We start from the raw sequence: 20,507 nt of genomic DNA on the forward strand, positions 1-20,507 counted from the left end.
TTTCATTATTCAGATGTCAAATAATTTTTGTACGTTATACTTACTGAAACAATTTCTGAAATAAATTTTGATTTTATTATTTAAACATTGTCAACTGTGCTACAAATGAATCTTTTCTCAGTCCCCGATATCCAAGTTAAAAGTATATTATTCACAAGCAATTGAAATCAAAACGGTTGGGTGGGAAAATACCGTTACGCTGTAAAATAACTCGGTTTCATTATTTGTGATTGAAACATACTCAAAGTTCAACATTGAAAATTTAGATTAGTAGCGAAATACAAATTCCTTGTTATTTTGCTTGAAAGGGGAAATTTAAACTGTTCTATTCATAACTCAGGTATGTTCAATATTAAACAATACGAAAATTTTAAATTTCTACTACAAACTAAATTGTGTTTCTTGTTTTATCCGGTAGAGTTAACTAAGACTGAAAATTATTTGAAAATAATTCATTTGGTCTGTTAACAATATAATAAAGTACAGTTTTATCTTTTTAGACAATAGGCAATATTAGCTTGTCCGAAAAGTTTCTTTCGTTTTATAAGGAAATAATAGACGCACAATGTTTTTTTGTTTTATATTATTTTATTGAATTATGCACGAACGTAATAGTAGAAATATAACGAAATGGATCATACCTAATTCAATAAAATAATATAAAATAGAAATTGTTGTTCATCTATTATCAGCTTATGAAACGAAAGAAACTTTTTCGACAACCTAATATTATAGCTTTAAAAGCAAAAATAAATTATTCTAGCGCTTAGCATCGTTTCCCGATAAAAACTCGTTTTTTATTTTTCTTTCTTTTCCACAAACATCGTCTGGCATTTCATCTTCTCAATTATTAGAGTTGACAGAAGAATTCTACGGTTTACATTTCTTCACGCACGCTTTGAGCTTTGTTTACTAACTATATCGTCGCCCTGTGTAAGCACATAGGAGGAACGCGAAGTTTTACAAGCATAATTAACTTCGTGCGAAGCAAACGCTAGTTGCAAGTCACCGAGGAAACAAGGTTGTACCTTTAAAAATTCGTGGTCGAAAATAAACGCCGATTCACGGGGTGATCATTAATCCACGCTTTTGAGGATGCTTTTCAATTGGTCGGCATTGTTGCACGCGAGAACGTTCTAGATTCGTTACAGCTCGTATCGAACTGTAACGTGCCAATTAAACGTCCGGTTTTCTTGTCTATTACAAAATTTGAATTTCACTTGAACTCATCTTCCTGTGGTTCGCAATAAATATTCATAATATCGATTGCTCGTAAGTTACATGGGAAGTATTCATAGCAACGCGAGTAATATTGAGTTCTTTTGAATATCGATCGATGCGATGCGATGCGATGCAATGCGATGAACGAACGATATGTTACGTTGACAATTGGACTGATTAATTTCCATTAACGTTGCATTAATTCGTGTAATTTCGTCTCTGAGTGTTGGTGAATTTAAAAATTCACAGGATACACATGTTGATATAGAGACATTATATATACGGTAGACTTCATACAAATACGATGACATGATACAATGATGCAAAGTAGGATCCGTGTTGATTTTCAGCTTTTGCAACGAGGGGTCGCGTGTTTGCACGATCCCAAGCACGCACCCACGCACGCAATACGTCCGTTTGACACCAGCCCAAAGTGATTTACATTGTAGGTACAGCACGGAAATACAAGCAATGTATATAGCACGATATCGCGATAGCGATATTGTACGGTGACATCTCATAAATATGATGACGCGTTCATGAGATACAGTCAAGAATTAGTGACGATTGGCAAATAATTTAACGCTTTCAGCTCAAGTTTGTTTGCCTGATAATGTTCTTTTCGTGAGGCAAGTTTCTACTGAAGACTCGCGTCTTGCGTTTATATATCTCTTCTTTATTATCTCGGAGTGAACTTTGAATCACATTATCGTAGGAAGAATGTCGCAGTCTATCAAACTTACAGGATTTCTAGTTTGTGTCGATTGGTGCGATAGAATCGTTCGCAGTAGCAATCCTCTTATTGTTTTAACTGATTGAACCTCTCAGAAGACTTCACCTTTTCATTAGTTTCTTAATTTCACAGAATTAATATTCAGCTTTCAACAGATTCCGAGGTAAAGTGCAAAAAATAGTGGTTGTAAAAAAATCTGCATCGTTACTTCTTTGCACTTTTCGATTCATGAAATTGACCAATTTATGGAATTGGTCTTCTAAACTGACAATTTTCTACTTATAACATAAGAATGTCCCACAATAATCATACACTATAATTATAGGCATAATAAACACATAAATAAGCAATTAAACAACAGATTTTTCGAGATATTTTTCACGTGTCATCATTGAAAATTAGTCAATTGTAACCTTCAGTCACGAAACACTAAGGGGAATAACGACAAAACAGCGACATTCGATTTATAAATGATTTTATTTGGCCGAATAACCGGCCATACAAACGGAACAATAAACGAAACGCGCATTAGCAACAGGATAGACTTCACTTCCGCAAATTACCCCGCGTACCGTGCTCGTCGCAAATCCATCCCGATAATGGCGTCGATTGTTCCCATTTAAACAGCAATCTGCATTAAGTTCGTTGGAAGGGTGGGCGTTTCGATGCGCGGATTACGCTGTTTAAACCAGCGGCACCGTGAAATTACGAGGAAAAACGTTTTCAGGCTTGTCTTACGTATCGCCTGCTACCCTCGTATACGAATCGCAAACGAACAACCATAGAACCAGATACATTCAGAGGGATGGTAACATCGAGGGACGATTACCCTGAAAACGAACACGCCGAGAATCGACACCGACGTGTATTTTTCTGTCTGCCTGCGGAGAAGTTCACGGAAGCATGGTTCGGTTGCACGTGGTTTGTCGGAAACGCGCTGTAACCTGGCTCTCGAATTTCAACTCTTGATTCTTTTATTCGATTCAAGCCGGCATGCTGCAGTCTTTACCGACTCGTTTGTACGTCCTACGTAGTGTGCTCGTTTCTTTCTTTCTTCCTTGGAAAAGCGAGGGGGTGAAAGAGAGAGAGAGAGAGAGAAATAGGGGTGTCTGTTGAATAAGGGCTGAGACTTAACGTTACGTTAGTTTAGAAGCTATTGTCGGTAGGGGGTTGCACATGAGCGTAGCGGAGTCGTGACTTGTGCTCTTTCGCTACTTGAAAGCGGTAATACAAGGGGTGGTTACGGTTTCTGACTCGGCTGCGAGAGGTACGTGTATGAATATTTTACAAAAATGCACGCTTCAAAGAACCCAGTCATCCCCTATTCACGGTTGCTCGAATCTCCAGTGCCGCACGGCACATGCTACTACAACCGAGCTGTTTCCTTGTTTTAAAACAACCATTGTGTGTTCTTTTTGAGCGTTTTAGTCGTCCCTGGTCGGGTTCGATGCGTGTATCGTTCTTGCGGTTCGAACGAAGGTTACACGATGTTCCAGGAGGGTATAGATTGTTTCCTAATCTTATTTGAGAGTTTCTCGGTATGTAGAATTGTATTAGATACTCTAGCTCAAGAAAGTATTGGAGTACGTATCCCCGGATACTTTTCTGTCTACGTTGCACGTGTCACGCGAAACATTTTGAAATTACACTAGAGCGGTAATAAGACACGACTGTCATGATTATATTGGTAAAATTTGAAACCAATTTCAAAACGTATGCAAGGATTGCAAGATATTTATTGCAAACATATAATTGAGAAAAGAATAGTATGCAGCATGGATAGTTAACGTTAAGCATACAATAAATGTTAAAGATAGTCCTACTGAATATTGAAGTTTATTAATATAATAGATAATTAAGTAAATATCTGGACATTTCTATGTATACTTTCAGATCTGTTTCATATTTCACCGATATGATCAGAATACTCAAGTCTCGTAATGAAAATGTTTCATAGAACGCACGCGATATACGATAAAAGGTGTATCTGCAAGTGTTCGAACACTTTTGTAAAAACTGTGCACGTTTTCTCTCTGACAGCTAAATGTATTTTCCTATATGCGAGGACAGGATATATTATGAGGGAGAAAGTTGTAAATGAAGATCGATAAACATTACCTGGAAGACGTACAGCGGGTCCATTCTTTCGAGGGTGAGATAAAGTTTCTGGACTTTCGATGCCGGTGGAAACTTCTAAACGTATAAACCGATAACAAAGCGATTCCTAAGAGGCGTACCACGTTGTTTGCAGCAACGTACGCCTCTAACTTTCCTTTCGAAACGAACTTCCCACTGAGACGCGACTGAAATTTCTTCCCGCGACCATCGTCAGAGAGTTTCGCGATCGTTGATTACGGGATTAAACGATCCGGTCAAACTGCCGCGTCGTTTATCATGAATTCTCTTTATCTCGAGGCTGAACTCTCGAGCAAACCTTCGCTTGGTTTTCCACCCAGGTAAACGTCGTTGAACGACGTGAGATTTATTTTCACGCGCTCTGCTTCTTCGATACGTCACACGACTTAATCGTAAATTGTTCCCGCCGCAAAGTCTTTCAACGCCAGTCAGACAGGACATTTATTTCCCCAGCTTTCCCTCTCCCTTATGCGTCATGATTTATGACCGCGGATCGGTTTCATCGATTTCTTTGCTCGCGATACCGCATTAACCAACTCTTTCCATCGTTGTTTCTCCGCCTTTCCCTTTCTTGCCGATCGGATCGTGCCGTTGTAAAATGAGATTTCACGGATCTTGCAACGAACTCGCTATTCCGAGCAGCGAAACCGACCCAATCCTACGCTTCCTTGTTTGTTCCTGACATACATCCTCCTTTGTGATTGCGCGTAGCATAGAGAGGAAAGGCTAGTATACGTGACGCGACGTGCACTGCAATCTCCTGAAAAATAATTACGTTGTGTAATCTGAATTTCAGAAGCTGTTGGGTTGTTATATTATATTTATATGAAGAATACAAAATATTTATATTAAAATTCGTTTTCTTTGTGATAAAAGATAGCTGAATGTATGAGAGAAAACAGTATATAAAGTTACTTGCGAAATTGTATTTAGATTTGTAAAGCTGCAAATTTGTAACGCACCAAGGGTATCGTGTGTGCATTTTCAAATTCCAACAGTCGTATTATTTTATTCGATAACAACGTAGATTTTGTCCTGGTTCTAGTCTCAGTTGGAACAAGTATCTCGTAGTAAATCGTACAACGTGCATGGCCTGTTTGCGTTAGGTAGCTGGTCGGTCGAGTAAACTCGTCGCGAGTAAAAGTGTCCACAAGTATGCAGAGAAAATCTCGTTTCCAAGTGAGCTTTGTTTGTGTTTTAGTGTACCTTCGAGAACGTATCCACCAGTAACTTGAAAAATAAGGTATTTGCGCGTGTAACACGAGCCTCGCTGGAGAAAGAAAGAAAAGAATAAAAAAGGGAGATCAGAGAAGGAAGAGAAGAGGGTAGGAACGTAACGAGCTTCAGCACCCACCATCCAATTCGGTGGAAGTTCATTTGCAAAAATTTTATTGCCACGCGCGTGACTTCCTTTCCCCTTCCTCACATTTTGGCGTTTATTAAATCCTCTTTCTTTGTTTCTCGCGCCTTTATTCCCCCCGAACAATGGTACACACGGTCGATTCTCGAACCGCGGGAAAAATTCTGTTTCACAGCTTGGAAAGAGCTTTTTCTCGTTCGAAAATCGGTACGATCCTCTGAAAAGCTTACCTCTCAATTTCGTACAAATGACCTTTTCATGTGTCCAGGGGGATGTTTATTAGAATAAAGCAGAATTTGCAGCTCGAAAAACAGAGATATTGGAAAATACGATAAGCTAGGATTATTTAAGTTAGAAGGATATTCGAGACAAGCCGAGTAATTTGCCTTGTAATTCGTGAAATTCGGTTTGCTGACAATTCTTGAGCCAGTTACGTTTGAAAATCGACTATTTAACTCGCTATTTAATTGTATGACGAACAGTGAAATGTGCTTGATGTACCAACGATATTTAATCTTCATTGCAAAAGTCCATCAAAAGGAAGAAAGCTTATTCGATATTAATATTCTCATCGGTTATGATCATCATAATTCAACAGCGCGTAAATTTTATTAGTTTTATTGTTCCGTGCAAAGTTCTAGATTGAATTGTGAATATCAAACTAACTCGAATGAGCTTCTCGCAATCTAAATTTAATAATTCCACTCGATATAAAGTTATCCATTTCATGTAAATCCAAGTGCGCGATCAAATATCCAGCATCTCGCAAAAGAAATCTTATTTTCATAAATTTGTTTATCATAATTGGATACTATAAATAATCATGAATTCCAATATTATTTGTAATTTTCACCCTCGTATGAATTATAACTTACGAAGTTGATCAGCGCGAATATCTTCTTCGTGACTCAAACAATCTCAGCTCGCTATAGGATCAAAGGAAAGTGAAGAAACAACTTCGACCATTTGCGTTACTAAATTCAGTCGTGATCTTTATTTCTCGAATAAGAGATCGTTCGCAGCCTACGGTGTTTGGCTGCTTGTTCGACTTCTGGGGAAGGAGAAACGCAAGAAAAATACAGAAACGAGCAGCAACCATTTCTCCGCTAAATGAGATTTTGATACAGCGATCGGATCGCTGCGGCTTGGCACTGTGGTGGTTCGATAAGAGAAGTGGGATTGGTTGCGATGGTGTGAGGGTGGTAGGGGCTTGATTTATCGGAAATTAATATGCTACGCTGTCGAGGCTGGTCGAAAACACCTTGCCACGTTCGTCATTGGGATGCAACGCGGCTGGGGAAGGGAATAGCGCGGCACGAGAATTTAAAATAGATTTGCTCGTGCCAGGAGCATCCTCGTTGCTCTTTCCTTGGCTTATCGGGCCTAAGAAGCTATCTAACGAAGCATAGATCGGTTTGGCTGAAGCATATTAATGTTACTGCAGCGTCGAGCCACTTGGAGAAGAACTAACACTGGACTCGAGGGACGGAAGGACTTCTGAACAGTGGAGATAGAGTTTCGTGAGCTCTAAGAACCGTCGTGTCCCCAAACGAATTCGGGAAATGAAGCACAGCTCGCCCGAGGAGTGATCTTGACTTATGGTTTCGGACCAACCCTGCGGGGATGCTGAGTCACGACGAACATTGTCTCTCGGTTGTCTTACGATTCTGTCGCTTCCATTGTAGACATAGAATTGTCGTGGGGAATTAGGGAAATTGTTTTATAGTGTAGAATAAGATTTTTCTAACGTTAGAAGGTGTCGTGATTTAGTAACGACGAAGGTAAATATTATCGACGAGTTCTTTGAAAAAAGTGGTATAAATCTATGTAAATACATATACTTTTGCTAAATGTATTATAAGATCTTATATTGATAAAGCTTGTAAAACAAGTTCAAAATTGTACGTAAAAATAAGAAAAGCATCTAAACGATTAATAACGAGCCTAAATATTTTGTGAGACTTACTATATGCTCGAGACAACCGCTCAAACTGTATATTAAATGTATATCTGGAATAAATGTCTCGTAACTTTTGTATACATCTCGAAATTAGTTAAAAATTTCATTGTTAGTTAAAAACTCATCACGGTACCAATGAAATTACAAAACAGTTTACACGACAAACGCAAAATAATATATTCGTAGAAATTTTCTGTGGTCAGGCATATCGTCTATTTCGTAGTCGAATAGTTATGAAACATTCCTTCGTTTTGTAAATACGAAAAGAACAAGATTCCTTGAGAATCAACGACTTGAACTAGAACCTGCGATGCGATTAATCCCATCCTCCATTTTGTCCTATGAGCCCTTCACTCACATGGGATAAAGTTTAATTGAAGGATAGAAGAAGTAGCCTAATGCATATACAGTGTTCACATTTATCGTCTTGAGACTCATTCGCGGTTGCAAAGCACGCTAATGTAACGCGTGTTGCAAAGTTTTCGTATTAACATCATGTGTATGACGTTTATGGCGTCAAGTTGCAAAACATGGTTTGCACTATTAATATAAATGTTTCGCACGATGTAGAACATAGTCAAACTTTGTTCAAACGAATGAAGCATGTAACATGTATCGATTAATCGGCAATTTCATTGTTGGTTTCAGGAGTTTCATGGAATAACGACGCAACGATGATCAATATGAAGTTTTTTCGCGTGTTTTTGGCACTCCTAGGAGGCACGCACGTCCTCTGCGCACAACCATCCGCATCTCCAACTGTGAAAAGCACCGGTGAGTCTTTTCTTCGCGTTCGTACATTGATATTCGAACGACGAACGAAAAAATAATGAAAAAAGTTCGGTTTACTCCGGAGAATCTTGGGCGCGTAACTCGTCAGATACGAAATAACTCGTAAAAGCAGAATACTTGGCAATTATACCACTCGTTCGAGTTTTATTCTCAGTAGAAACGAGGTCAAACGTATCCGCTCCTCGAACGTTACAACGAAACGCCCACTTCGTGGAAGATGTTATGCCGCAGCACGAGCGAAATAATCGAAATCAAGATCATCAACTCTTTAATGAAACTTTTACCGGTGATGTCAGGGAAATATAGGTCAAAGTATAACGAAAGAGAGTGCAGAACACCGTCCAGGTACTATACAAGTTTTCCACTTGAAATGTTTCCACCAAAACCGTAGATAACATACCGACTTCCACTTCAACCCTTAACGAAATCAGTTCGCTCGAGTATTAGTTTAACCCATTGACATATTAATCTTTTCACGCTGAACGTGCCTCTGTATATATCAGAGTGGAGTGAAATGTAGGGGCAAAAACTTGTTGTACGATTTACGACATTCTTGTTTCAAGTATTAAACGAAGGTATGTATATGAAGCATATGAATGAAGGTATTTTTCAAAATACATCTTACAGTCGACTGACTAACAAATATATTGTAGTATACTTTCACTGTTATTTGTCATATTTCTTACGAAGACTGTAGGAGCTATTTCGAGAAATTCATTCGCGAAAAGAGGAAAGATTTTTCAAGAAAAGGCTCGTGGACTTATGAATTACACAGATCTAAAAATGTAACTCTAATTAAATTGTTCTTAACTTTCAGAATTTCTTCGTAATTTTCCCATCGATATACTCGCAACGTGAAACCACCATAACGTCTGAAACCAGTTTGCAGAGTGTTCATAGCAATAGCAATAGTCGAAGCATATTCGTCGACATTTGAAGTAACGAATAGAGCAACGTTATCAAACGTGTGTGTGGATTCTTTGAAGCGCGTACTTTATCGCGGTTGGTAGTGGGGACAGTCGGTGGTTTTCGCGAGAATGCTCGAAGGTTCGTATCGTTTCAACGTGGTTGGTTAGATAGCGACGAAAGCGAACGGGTACTGCCGGCATTCTATGTAATTAACGACTATCCATCCTCTCCGTAATTATGAAGCCGAGGTCGTTAATGAAATCTCTACAAGCAGTAGCTCGCGTGGAAACGAACCGGCATGCGAATGAGTCTGTCAAGAAGACTGACGACCGATGTGTACGTACATCATTGTAACGATGTAATTATACGATTCCCTTTGACATATGTCGTCCGTCGACTCCACGTGACTCGTAATCCTCAAACTGACGTCTGTCACTTTGTTAAATACATTCGGCTTTCTGCGAAACCGTTTTTCCGGTCTGATTTGCCAACCGAAGAAACGATCCCCTTTTCAACGGATGATCAAAAGCGAATAGCCTTCGCGTTGCTTTATATAAGCTCGAGTAGGTGTTTGGTTCGCCTGTGTAGCCACGTATTGGGATGATTGAGAAACCAAAATGCCAGCAGGCTTTCGTTTCTTAATAGAGAATGCCGCTCGAGTTTGAATGAACGCTTTGGAAAACTCGAACAGACCGATACGAGAGTACGGCCGATCGATAACGCCCGTTTCTTTATATCTCGACGTTTCCATTAAATATCCCATAATTGGTGCGATTTCGTGGATCGACCAGCCACGTAATCACGTTTGTTTGCGTTTCGTGGAAATTTTATTTCAACCGCCCGCGTTTCATTGCTACCGATCTCCGAATGCGATTAGCGTTTCCTGGTTATAGCCGTTTTCCATTGGACCGGAGACTGGCCATCGTAATTTAGAATAATTCTCAGTCGTGATACATGGAAATAACACGATTGAAAGTACCATTCGCGCGGCGCCACGCACGGCCGAATCATATCGCCTCGTAAAGTATCGGTAATTTATCGAGCAATATTACGTTGCAGAGTTGGAATCGTTTCGAAGCTCTTCTCGAAGCAAAATGTAGGGTGCGGGGCGGTGGAGAATGGGAAGAGAAGAAGAAAGCCTCTAGTCTCGTTCGAATGGAAAGGGGGACGCGATAAATTCGATTCCCATATTCGTCATCGCGTTTAATAGACGAAATTCCGCGGCGTGTTTCGAGTTTCCATTTCATTGAAAACCGATATCGATGCATGGTCTCGAGCCGACAGGCTTGCTCTATCCTGTATCGTGTACCAACATCGACTTTCTGTTAAGGTGCTCTTGTGTTGTCGTCTAGTTGTTCGAGTACCACTTGCGCCTTGATTACGTTCGAGCGGAAAAAGCCAATACCGCCGAGCATTCGCCGTTTTTCTCGCGGTTTCTTCGGGAAAAGGAACGAGCATTTTTTTACAGCGCAGTTGCTTTCAATATTTAATCACCAGCGTGCTTCTATCTCTTTCGAAAAAGAAAAGCGAATTCCCTCGTTGTTCGATAATCAGGAAGCGGTATTTAGTTCGATACTTTCAATTTAACGTGCACGGTGATTAATGACAGAGCCTTCTTGCGAAGAATAACTTTATGTACGCTGGGTATTATTTGTTTTTTCTTTTTTTTTTTTCATTCAGAAACTTAAGTAATCCGCTTCGCTTTTTGTAAATTTTTTTAGTTTCGTTACTTAGGTACGCGATTAACAAGTTTGGTTTTCGTAAGAAAGTGGTATAAATGATGTAATAAAGTCTGATGAATTTAGAAAAATAATATTTGCGACATCGTATTACTCTACTTTTCAATTTCCGGAGTTGATCAACTTTCAGGACGATTTATAGAGTGACTTGCATATAAGTCAAATAAATTCAGTTAGTAAGGTAATTATTTCATGAAAAGTCTCGTATCTCTTTTTTCTTTATAATATAGAGTTTTAAAACACATTTCTGATAATTGGAAGCACTGTATACACAGAACAGCTTTCAACTTCTTACTTCAAGTAATGGTAGCAAACTGAATTAAATTGAATTTGACGTAAGAACTTTATATATTCTATTTATACGCTCACTATTTCATATCATTTTTAAAAAATTACAGAAACATTTCTACACTGTCGCAAGTTCGGATACAACTATCTTTAAATCTCGTTTCTCTTTCGTTCGAGAACAAAGTCGATTCTACTATACATTCAAAATTGATCTTCCTTCTATCATAGACAAAAATAAAAGTATACGTGCTTTGCCTATTTATATATTTCTATCTGGAGTTTTTAAAAACACACAAATATTTTAATACAATTAGGCCCATAATATCGTATAAATAAATCCACGATCTTTCATTACAATCACGGAAATCGATTCCAACGCAACTCACGATCAAACTTCTGTAATAGAGAAAAACCTTGGAATAGAGACGACTCGTTCAAGCTGCGATTCCATGAAAGCGAGAACGTGGCGAACGTGACGAACACGGCTCACGAATTTCGATTTTTATCGCTCAAATGTCATGCTGTGCGACGAGTCGATCTATCAAACTCATCGGTGACAGGTTCGTCCGATATTACCATAACGCTTCTTTTCTTGGTCATTTCCATTGAATTCGTTTTCCCTTTGGTATCCTCATTCTTGGCGGAATTCGACGGGATCGCGTGTATAATGCGGTTCACGACCCCGATATCATTCGGTGCGGAGCGAACACGAATGAGAGGAGGGCTCCTTCGAGCAATCCTAGAACTCGGTAAAAACTAAGATTACTATGCAATGCAATCAGCGGCGTACCAGGGTTCTTTCAGATTAAAACACAGCTCGGGATTACAGGTCGAAACTATTGTTTTGCCAGGAGCCGTACCGAGGCAGATTGTGTGACCGCGACGCGAATATTTCAGAGCAAAAAAAGTTCGAGTAGAACACGGTGTTCTAAAGGGAGAAAGTCGAGATCGAAAGAAAATTCCACGGTCAGTTTCGCGGGTTGCGGGCACGTCGTCAACGATTCAACACGCTTGGCCGCTTATTTGCGGACGCAGTCGGCCACGTTTGAACTCTATCAGGCATTTGCATATTCGCTGGTCATTTTTACAAAAGTCACGAAACTGCGGCAGGGATCGTACTCGCGGAACGATACGCCCGTTACCACTTGTTGAAGCGACGATAATATTAGTTTTGCGGTTATTCGCGCCGGCAACTATGCTGTTGATAAAACATATTTATCTGCAGCCTGTGCCCGCGGTATGGATCCCATTGTTTTCTGTTTTCCTTTGCGTTTATTTTTCGCATTTTCGCTGAGCTTGGTGGCAGAAATTATTCGGTTTGTTGCTCGTTTTGTGAACAATTCGTAAGCGGAATGGATAACAGAAAATTTGCGAATTATTCGATTGAAATGGAACGAAATGTTTAAATTCGTCTACCTTCAAATATTCCAGCGTCAAGTTCTCAAATCTTCGAACTTTTTATATTCGCGAATTTTCAAATTTTTCAAAAATATTCGGAATTCCAGGTTTTCCAGCGTTTCAGCGTTTCAAATTCGAGACTTTCTCGCTCAGAAAATTTATCATTCCCCAATTTCCCGGTGGAAGAAGCCACTCCATCCAATTACAAGTCGCAATGTTTCGTCTAAAATAATTTCCACAGTTTCGAGATACTCGCCGCGAGTGTAATAAGTTTGAAGTGCGTTTTTTTGAAAACGGCCTCGTAACCAAAAATTGGTCGAGTTTCTGCGAAAAATGTATCATCACGGTGACGACACTTGTGCACGTGAAAATTGAAGTGTACACGAGCGGTTCAAGTTGCTAGACTACTCGTTGACTTCATCCCGTTTTCGGGCTGGACGGTGGAAACGTTGCTCTCTCGTCGAGAAACGAAGAAATTCCCTTCGAAATTACTGCCGCGTCTTCACCGCTTGGAATTTTATCACTAACTGCCGCGCACCAGGTTCGAATTAATGGTTATTTTATTCATACGAGTCGGTCTGGTTCCTTTTGTTCCGCCTGTATTTCGTAGTCCGATTGTCCGCGACAGAAATTCGTGATTAATCGCTTCGGTTCTTATCTACGCGAAGTCCGATTCAAACGATGACAGAAAAACCGCCGGTACTTTCTTCCATTCAATTTTCGCTCCGGTTTCATTCATTATCCCTCCGCGGAATGCATCGTAAATAACATTTTTCCTTTGAAAGAAGTATATTAGCACGAACTGTAAGAAACATCATTAAGAGCGCTACGTCGGATACCGGATCATTTTGAAGTTCTAACGAATGATTCGCCAAACTCTTGTCTTGTTCTTTCTTCCAGCCAGCTTTCATTTACCATGAATAAGCCGGGAAGAAAAATAGCATCGCGAGGCATATACAAAGCGTAAAAGGGAACCATTCTTTGCAGGTGCTTGATACGTCATCCATTATCAAAAATCAAGTTGCAGTCATACCTTGAAAAATATTCCATCACACCGTTTCACTAATTATCCATAGGAAATATTAATGAGAGTCGCAAATTATTTTGTACCTCGGTGAACGAATCGAAAAGAAAAATGTACAAACCTATAAAAAGGACTGTTCTCTAAATGTTACGTCGGCCGACTCTTTACGTAAACCAGGCCACGTACCGCGGGTAAGATAGCAGCCAGATGTCTTCAGATCCTTACTGCGTACCCTCAATAGTCTCAAGTACCCTACATAAATCTCAGGAATTTTCTAGTTAAGGTCCTTCAGACCGAACAAATATATTTCCACTGAATTGTTATCTAAAGTTTATTATCCACTACAGGTTGACACGGGAAAGTTGGTCTTTCTCACGTATGAGGCCTTCCACTAGTAACTTTATCTCGAGGGCGGTTAGCATCGGTCCTCACCCACCAACATAGCAAATAATCAAGTTACAACGAAGCCTATTTCCCTCACTCTCCTAGCCAAAATTGTCATCAACAAATATTATGGCCCCGTGCACTAGACACACCCATCCTTAGCTTTTCTCCTGATAGCTTCACTGATTTTCCATCTTTCAAACAGTCAACATCTTTTGACCGGGTTTCCACCCTTAGATCAGTCACTTACTTAACTTATGCATACGCAGCGGCGTAACTATCATCTTTACAAAGTTGTTGCAATAAACTGTGATTTATAACTTGTTATATCAGTGTCATATTTAATTTAACTACCTCTATTGTCCTAATCGAAATAGGGGATCGATCATTCCGTGGCGTCGATTATCTAATCGTAGCGGGAATTCACGACTCTCGTTGACGTGCTTCCTCGCGATCGCGTCTCTCCGCGAGTGATCGAAACACTAAACATGTTTGATATATACGGTCCGCTGTTAAAATCACAGTATCAAACTGAAGAATAAATTTCAGAAAGCTATTATCTTCAAAATTTAGGGCAATTTAATTCGTTTCGTGAACAGGTAGAGAGAAACGTCAATAAGGTTAGTAGATCACAGATTATTCAGTTGAAAAGAGATTTGCAAAGATATTATCTCGGGAAATATAATTTATTTGACGAATTGTTTAAGGGAAAGGTAATAAGGGTAGATCACAGATTACGTGGTATCTCGGTAACGCGTTAAACGTAGACACAATTAGCGAGGGAAGTTTGATGGGCAGCAATGTGAGAAAAGGGAGAATCTACTGAGTGGGCAGATCGAGAGATGGCCAGAGGCAGGGTGTAGGCTAATGCATAAACAATGCGCCGTTTATCCACGTTGGGGATGCAAGCTCAATGAATAATAAACTAACCTACAGACACGCGGGATAGATAGACCGGTTCTGGTACGGAGCACAGCGTCGCCCTGGTGGGAGGATTATCGACGAAAAAGTGCCTTTGCTTGTGCACACGATGACCCCAGCAGGATGTGAATATTATTGCTTTCAAGATTTCATCCCCCTATACGCGCCATTTAAGCTATACCCAGTGCCGTCGATAAATTCCACGAGACTTTGCGCGTGGAGTGCATAGAGATGCGTACAATTGTCTGCGACAATGGTTAAAATGAGAATGATATCGGATCAGGGATTTATGTTATGGATGACTTATGTATTTATTTATAGGGTACTTTAGCAAATAACGTTTATATGTGAAATCGATGTTCGGCGTTATGGATAAAGCGTGTGTACGAGAAAAAAGTATCCGAATTTAACGCGCCTTTTTCCAAATTTAATTTTCATCTCGTACGATGCCTGTAAATTAAAGTGATACTAAAGTTTGCATAGGATTATTTACTGAGAAATAAATTTCTGTGATTTTATGTTATGAAATTTTATGTATTAGGTTGTCCGAAAAGTTTCTTTCGTTTTAGAAGGAAATAAAAGACGCACAATGTTTTTTGTTTTATATTAGTTTATTGAATTATGCACTAACATAGTAATGGAAATGTAACGAAATGGGTCATACCTAATTCAATAAAATTATATAAAACGGAAATGGTTGTTCATCTATTATCACCTTATGAAACGAAAGAAACTTTTCGAACAACCTGATACACACATAAGTACATGGATAGTTTAGAGGTACGTGGACAGTTAATTTTTGACAGAATGTAATTTAGTTAGAAAGGTAGGGAATATCAGAGGGAAACCGAGTACGGGAGATTTTATTTTTTGTTGGAGCTGTCGTGGCATATTATGACACAGCGTAATTTACCTGCGAAAGTTAATACGCAATTTAAAAGTTGGCATCTGTAAGTGTGGAACGTTATGCAACATTCTTGTTATTTAGAGAATTTATTACCTTTGGCACTCGTTTTACTATCAAACTATGAATAACGTAGAGCAGATTTTTTCAAATTAATTTCAATATGTTATCGATAAGGTTGTTATTATTATTGATAGATAAATAATTTACGTTCCATATGATACACAACTTTTAGTCGTTTCGTTCATCAACCCCATGCATTGAAAATTTGTATTGTTAATAGAAACCGACTAAAATATACTTATAAGCGTTACATCAGCACCATAAGCATGATCTAAAAGTACTTGTATACAGGGTGGTTGGTAACTGGTGGTACAAACGGAAAGGGGGTGATTTTACGCGAAAAAAGAAGTCGAAAATATAGAATAAAAAATTTTTTTTAATTTTCTTTTTTTTTTTAATTTTTCCATCGAGACAGCGATCTACAGTGAGATCCGTTATAACGAGACGCGATAAAGTGCACACATACCGAACGAAAATTCAAAGTCGATTTTCTCGAAAACAAAGCCTCAAACGAAAATTTTTTATTCTATATTTTTGACTTCTTTTTTCGCGTAGAATCATCCTCTTTCCGCTTGTACCACCAATTACCAACCACGATGTATATAGAAATCTACATCGTGACTCTAAATAACAAACAATATTAAAGAGAATAATATAGCAAAATGTAACTATACGAGTTATGGAAAACAATTAGTAGAAATGCGTCTCAAAGTTACATTTAACTCTCCACGATCTTTCCGACGTATTCAACGTTTTCATTCGCGACAACGTCGTTATATGTCAAAGAATAAAGCAAGCGACGCAGAAAGACTTTATCAACATTGTGCTACGGTCATAATTACACTGATATGTGAACCTCCGTGCAAAATACCGCGTCAAATTACGTCAAACAAATAACAGTTTGGCAACAGCTGCCGAAAGAATCGCTTTATATTTCCGCTAGGTATCGGTCCTTCGCCTTGTGTTCTTCGAGAAAACGTCTTGACAATTTTCAACGTTTTAATGAAACAAACTCTCCTTCGCTTTTCTCTTATTTTTCCTTCTCGTTGCCGAAGGAACAATTTACCGACTGGAAACGAAGAAGGGGAGCGAAACTCGCGGCGGGATTACTCGGTTGACGGACCGTTTAGCCGTTTGAATTACCTCCAACAAATATTTATCAAGTTTTACAGAATTCATTATCTCGACAAGGAAGCTCGAAGCACGCAAAAGCTCGGACGGTTTAATTGTGTAAAACCGGCGAATTACGGGGAATAAGTCAGTGGCAGGAAGCGAATACGCGGATAATTAAAACGACTCGGGGTGGAGGGAAATGTGACGTAACCGGTTTTAAATTTCCGCCGATTCTAATTCCAGCCATTCATTTTTCCCTTATTAACATATTCCGTGGTTCGCCGTAACTGTTACGTGGCTGGATGAATTGTTGTTTGCGGCCGCATTTCGGAAAAATTTACCACGGTTTAACCGTCGCTTTAGCGTTCCTTCGCGTTAAGCTCGCATCCCCGCACTGTCGCAACTCCTGTAGCGTTCTGCCAGCTGCGCAAAACAATTTCAATTTGCCCGCCGCACGCGAACACACCGTGCAAAAAGCGTACACGCTTAATTTCACCGTAGTGTCACGCGCTATCTCGTTTGCCCGTTTTGTCAGCGAAAACTGCATCGCGCATCCGATGCACGTAACGCGCACTCCATCAGCGCAGTTCGTGGCTAAGTCGGTTACGCCTCCGCTGGCAAAAAGGTGTGACTTACGTGGAACAAGTGATTATCGCTTTATCGTGACCGAAACTGTCGTCAGAATGGAATTTATCAGACGAGCCGTAGATAATAAACGGCCAAGCGAAGGGAAGATTGGGATTAACGAAGAATTTATGCTATTCCGGGTTTTTAGTGGTACGTTTAACCCTTTTGTTCGAGAGACGTTAGTCGAATAGCTATGTAGGCACGTAGAAGTAGGAATAGGAGTAGGTACTGGTGGATAATAGTTAAGGTTTAAGTTTGCAGAATTGTTGAATTCATTTTAAATTAAGACGTAGCAAACATTCATTTTGAACATTCATCGTGGCCGTACGTCTCTGTAACGAATTTGTAGAAATCAACAAACAAGTGGACTAAATTACATGATTATGAAAATGCAGAGATATTTATTGTTATAGTGCTGCAACGAAATAAATTAAATAATTGCTGGATACATACGTTGGCCCGTGAAGTTAAATAATTGTTACATGCTTCGTCTTTATTAATAATTTGAACAACCGAGGATGTGTTACTTGTCCGATATATCGTAGTTGGAAAAATGAAATCAGATAATTGTTGCATATTATTTGACATTTCGTAGCTAGAAAAACGTGAAATTTCTGCGGTGGATGTGGTATCTAGAAACCAGTCTCATATGTAACAAATAAAGCCACCTTTGAGAACAACGGAGTTAAAAGACAACAAACGATAGTTCAATCGTTATAACTTTGAGAATTTCGCAGAAACATTCAGGATGCTGGGGCGCGGAATAGAGCGAGTGTGGTAGTTGGAGAAGGGTAGCACAGTCGTTAGCAAGCGCAGGTTCGAAGACCGTATTGTTCTGTAGTTCCTGGAGGATGTAGGAATTTCTCTGGGCAAAATTCTCCGAGGCAAAACATTAAATGTTACAGTATATCCCGTCGTAATTAGTATATACAATATTAATTAATCACGAAAGTAGCGTGAATCTCGCGGGAGGCGAAGATTCCGTGTTGGAATGAACGTGGTGGCGCGGCCACTGGAGATAACAGTCCAATTAAACATTAATAGAACAACATGAGCGAAATATGAGGGCTCCTTCTCGTTGTTTAATTCGATTGAAAGTTAGTAACACGCGTGTAGGATATGCGCAACTTGCTCGAAGACACAGACCTAACGCGTTTACGTCAAATTAGATAAGGCGAGAAACGTATGGATCTGCTAAGGAAGTTCGTAAATGCGACCACGAAACTAGGCTAAAACGGAGAGGCGAAGGAATAAAAATGCGTACTAGTTCGTAATGCAAGATACGAGGGTAAAAAAGGATTAGAGAGAAAAAAAGAACGGAGAACATGAACAGAGGTAAAAAAGCAAACGTAAAATAAAGGAAGCAGTAGAAACGGTGAAGACGAAGAATAAGAGTGTGTGTGAGAGAGAGAGAGAGAGAGAGAGAGTGAGAGAGGAACGAGGAGAAGGAGAGAGAGTGTCGGTGGAAAGGGTTTTCTTTAACCCGATAAAACGTGATCCTCGCTTTATCAAGTTAACGTAATCCACTTATTTTCAACCAACAACTAGGTGGGTTGTGGAGGCCGTCGGATGAAGAACGATCGTGGAATAGCGAGTGTGGGACGAGATTATGCAGGTGTAAAGCCTGCGGCAGAAAATACTGCCTTTTAAATTAATTTCAGGGAATGTTCGTCGTCGTATACAGAAGCGACGAGCTGTTTGTCCCTTCGCCGTGTAATTCCACTCCTCTATATCTCTTTCTCTCTAGCTTTATACCTTGTACGTCTCTTCGTCTCTTCCTCTCTGCCTCTCTCGTCGGTTCTCTAAATTCTGCCCCGCCACACCTCACGGGTTTGCCCAGGCCTTCGTCTATATCACATCCTGCCGGTTGGACCGGTTCCAATTGCGAATTGAACCGTTCGTAACTGTTGAACGTGAATTATGGCGTTTATTTATTCTGTCCTGTCCCTAGTGCCATTCCCCGTTGGCTATCCTGTTCGCAACCATCCATCCTACAACGCCCCCGAAATCAGTGCTTCGCGGACGATGGCACGATTGTGTAACGACGTCGATTTCCCTTGATTATAATCGAATCGGTCAATGGAGGATCGTTGTAAACGGGGCCCTGTTAGGCCACAGATTGAAAACGATAGAAATAAATAATTATTTTTAACGTTGAATCGCGTAACTTCTCGCAGTTGATCGAGAACGAGAGCCGAATGAGATCGATTCATTGCTGCGTTTTGTAGTTCGTCGTTTGCTGGAAACAAGACAAGCGAAAGAAGTGCAGCTTCGATTGGTCGTGATGGATTGGACCTATCTCGATTGGAAGTGGTCACATCTGCTATACCTTGCTTGGTTAAAATGTCCCGTCTAACATTTTCAGACTGAAAAGGACTTCACTTGAGGTTTTATCATCTTGTTTATACCAGTTTTTCCATTTTCTCTTACCTTCTACTCTATTCTTCTTCCTTCGTAACTCAATTAATTATGAAACTAAATGATTTTCAAATTCATCACTCAGACACAACTATGATTCTCGAACTTGTACATAATATCGCGTGACGTTAGAGAGTGGAATATTCCCCTTTCTCCTGTGCTTTGGAAGCTTCTTTCCATCCCTGCGTTATATTAATAGCATCGCCTGGTGAGCGATGCAAACAAAATATCCATTTTGTCTCTGTACTACTATTCTACTAATTCTCTATCCATATTTTCATAGCATTTTTCTAGCTTGCTCCCATTTCACTCCATTATCAACCGATATACGTACGTTTGTTTAGAAGCACAATTTGCCATCGACATCCTGAACTTTCGCATAGCACGCGACCGCGCTGGCACAGAGAAAATCGAACCAACAGAAGCAACAAAACGTATCATTCGCGCGGGACAGTGGGCGTCGGTGACTTATCGCCATGCGATGTATGCGTAAACATGTACAATCTTCATTACTATA

The 20,507-nt window shown here is 39.8% G+C and overlaps 1 protein-coding gene across 11 annotated transcripts in view; it reads left to right on the forward strand.

Annotated features, from left to right (window-relative positions):
• LOC126872395 (basement membrane-specific heparan sulfate proteoglycan core protein-like) overlaps positions 1 to 20,507 on the forward strand; it is a 291,064-nt gene that overhangs the window by 11,268 nt on the left and 259,289 nt on the right. For all 11 annotated transcript variants that reach the window (XR_007691963.1, XR_007691964.1, XR_007691965.1 and 8 more), the window contains exon 2: positions 8,059 to 8,184. Coding sequence is in view for 4 of the 11 variants with exons in the window: in XM_050632304.1 (XP_050488261.1) it covers positions 8,085 to 8,184 (100 nt within the window). In the remaining 7 variants the exon portion in view is untranslated. The remainder of the gene's footprint in view (positions 1 to 8,058; positions 8,185 to 20,507) is intronic.

Source organism: Bombus huntii, chromosome 13, assembly GCF_024542735.1.
Source record: "Bombus huntii isolate Logan2020A chromosome 13, iyBomHunt1.1, whole genome shotgun sequence".
Lineage (NCBI taxonomy): Eukaryota > Metazoa > Arthropoda > Insecta > Hymenoptera > Apidae > Bombus > Bombus huntii.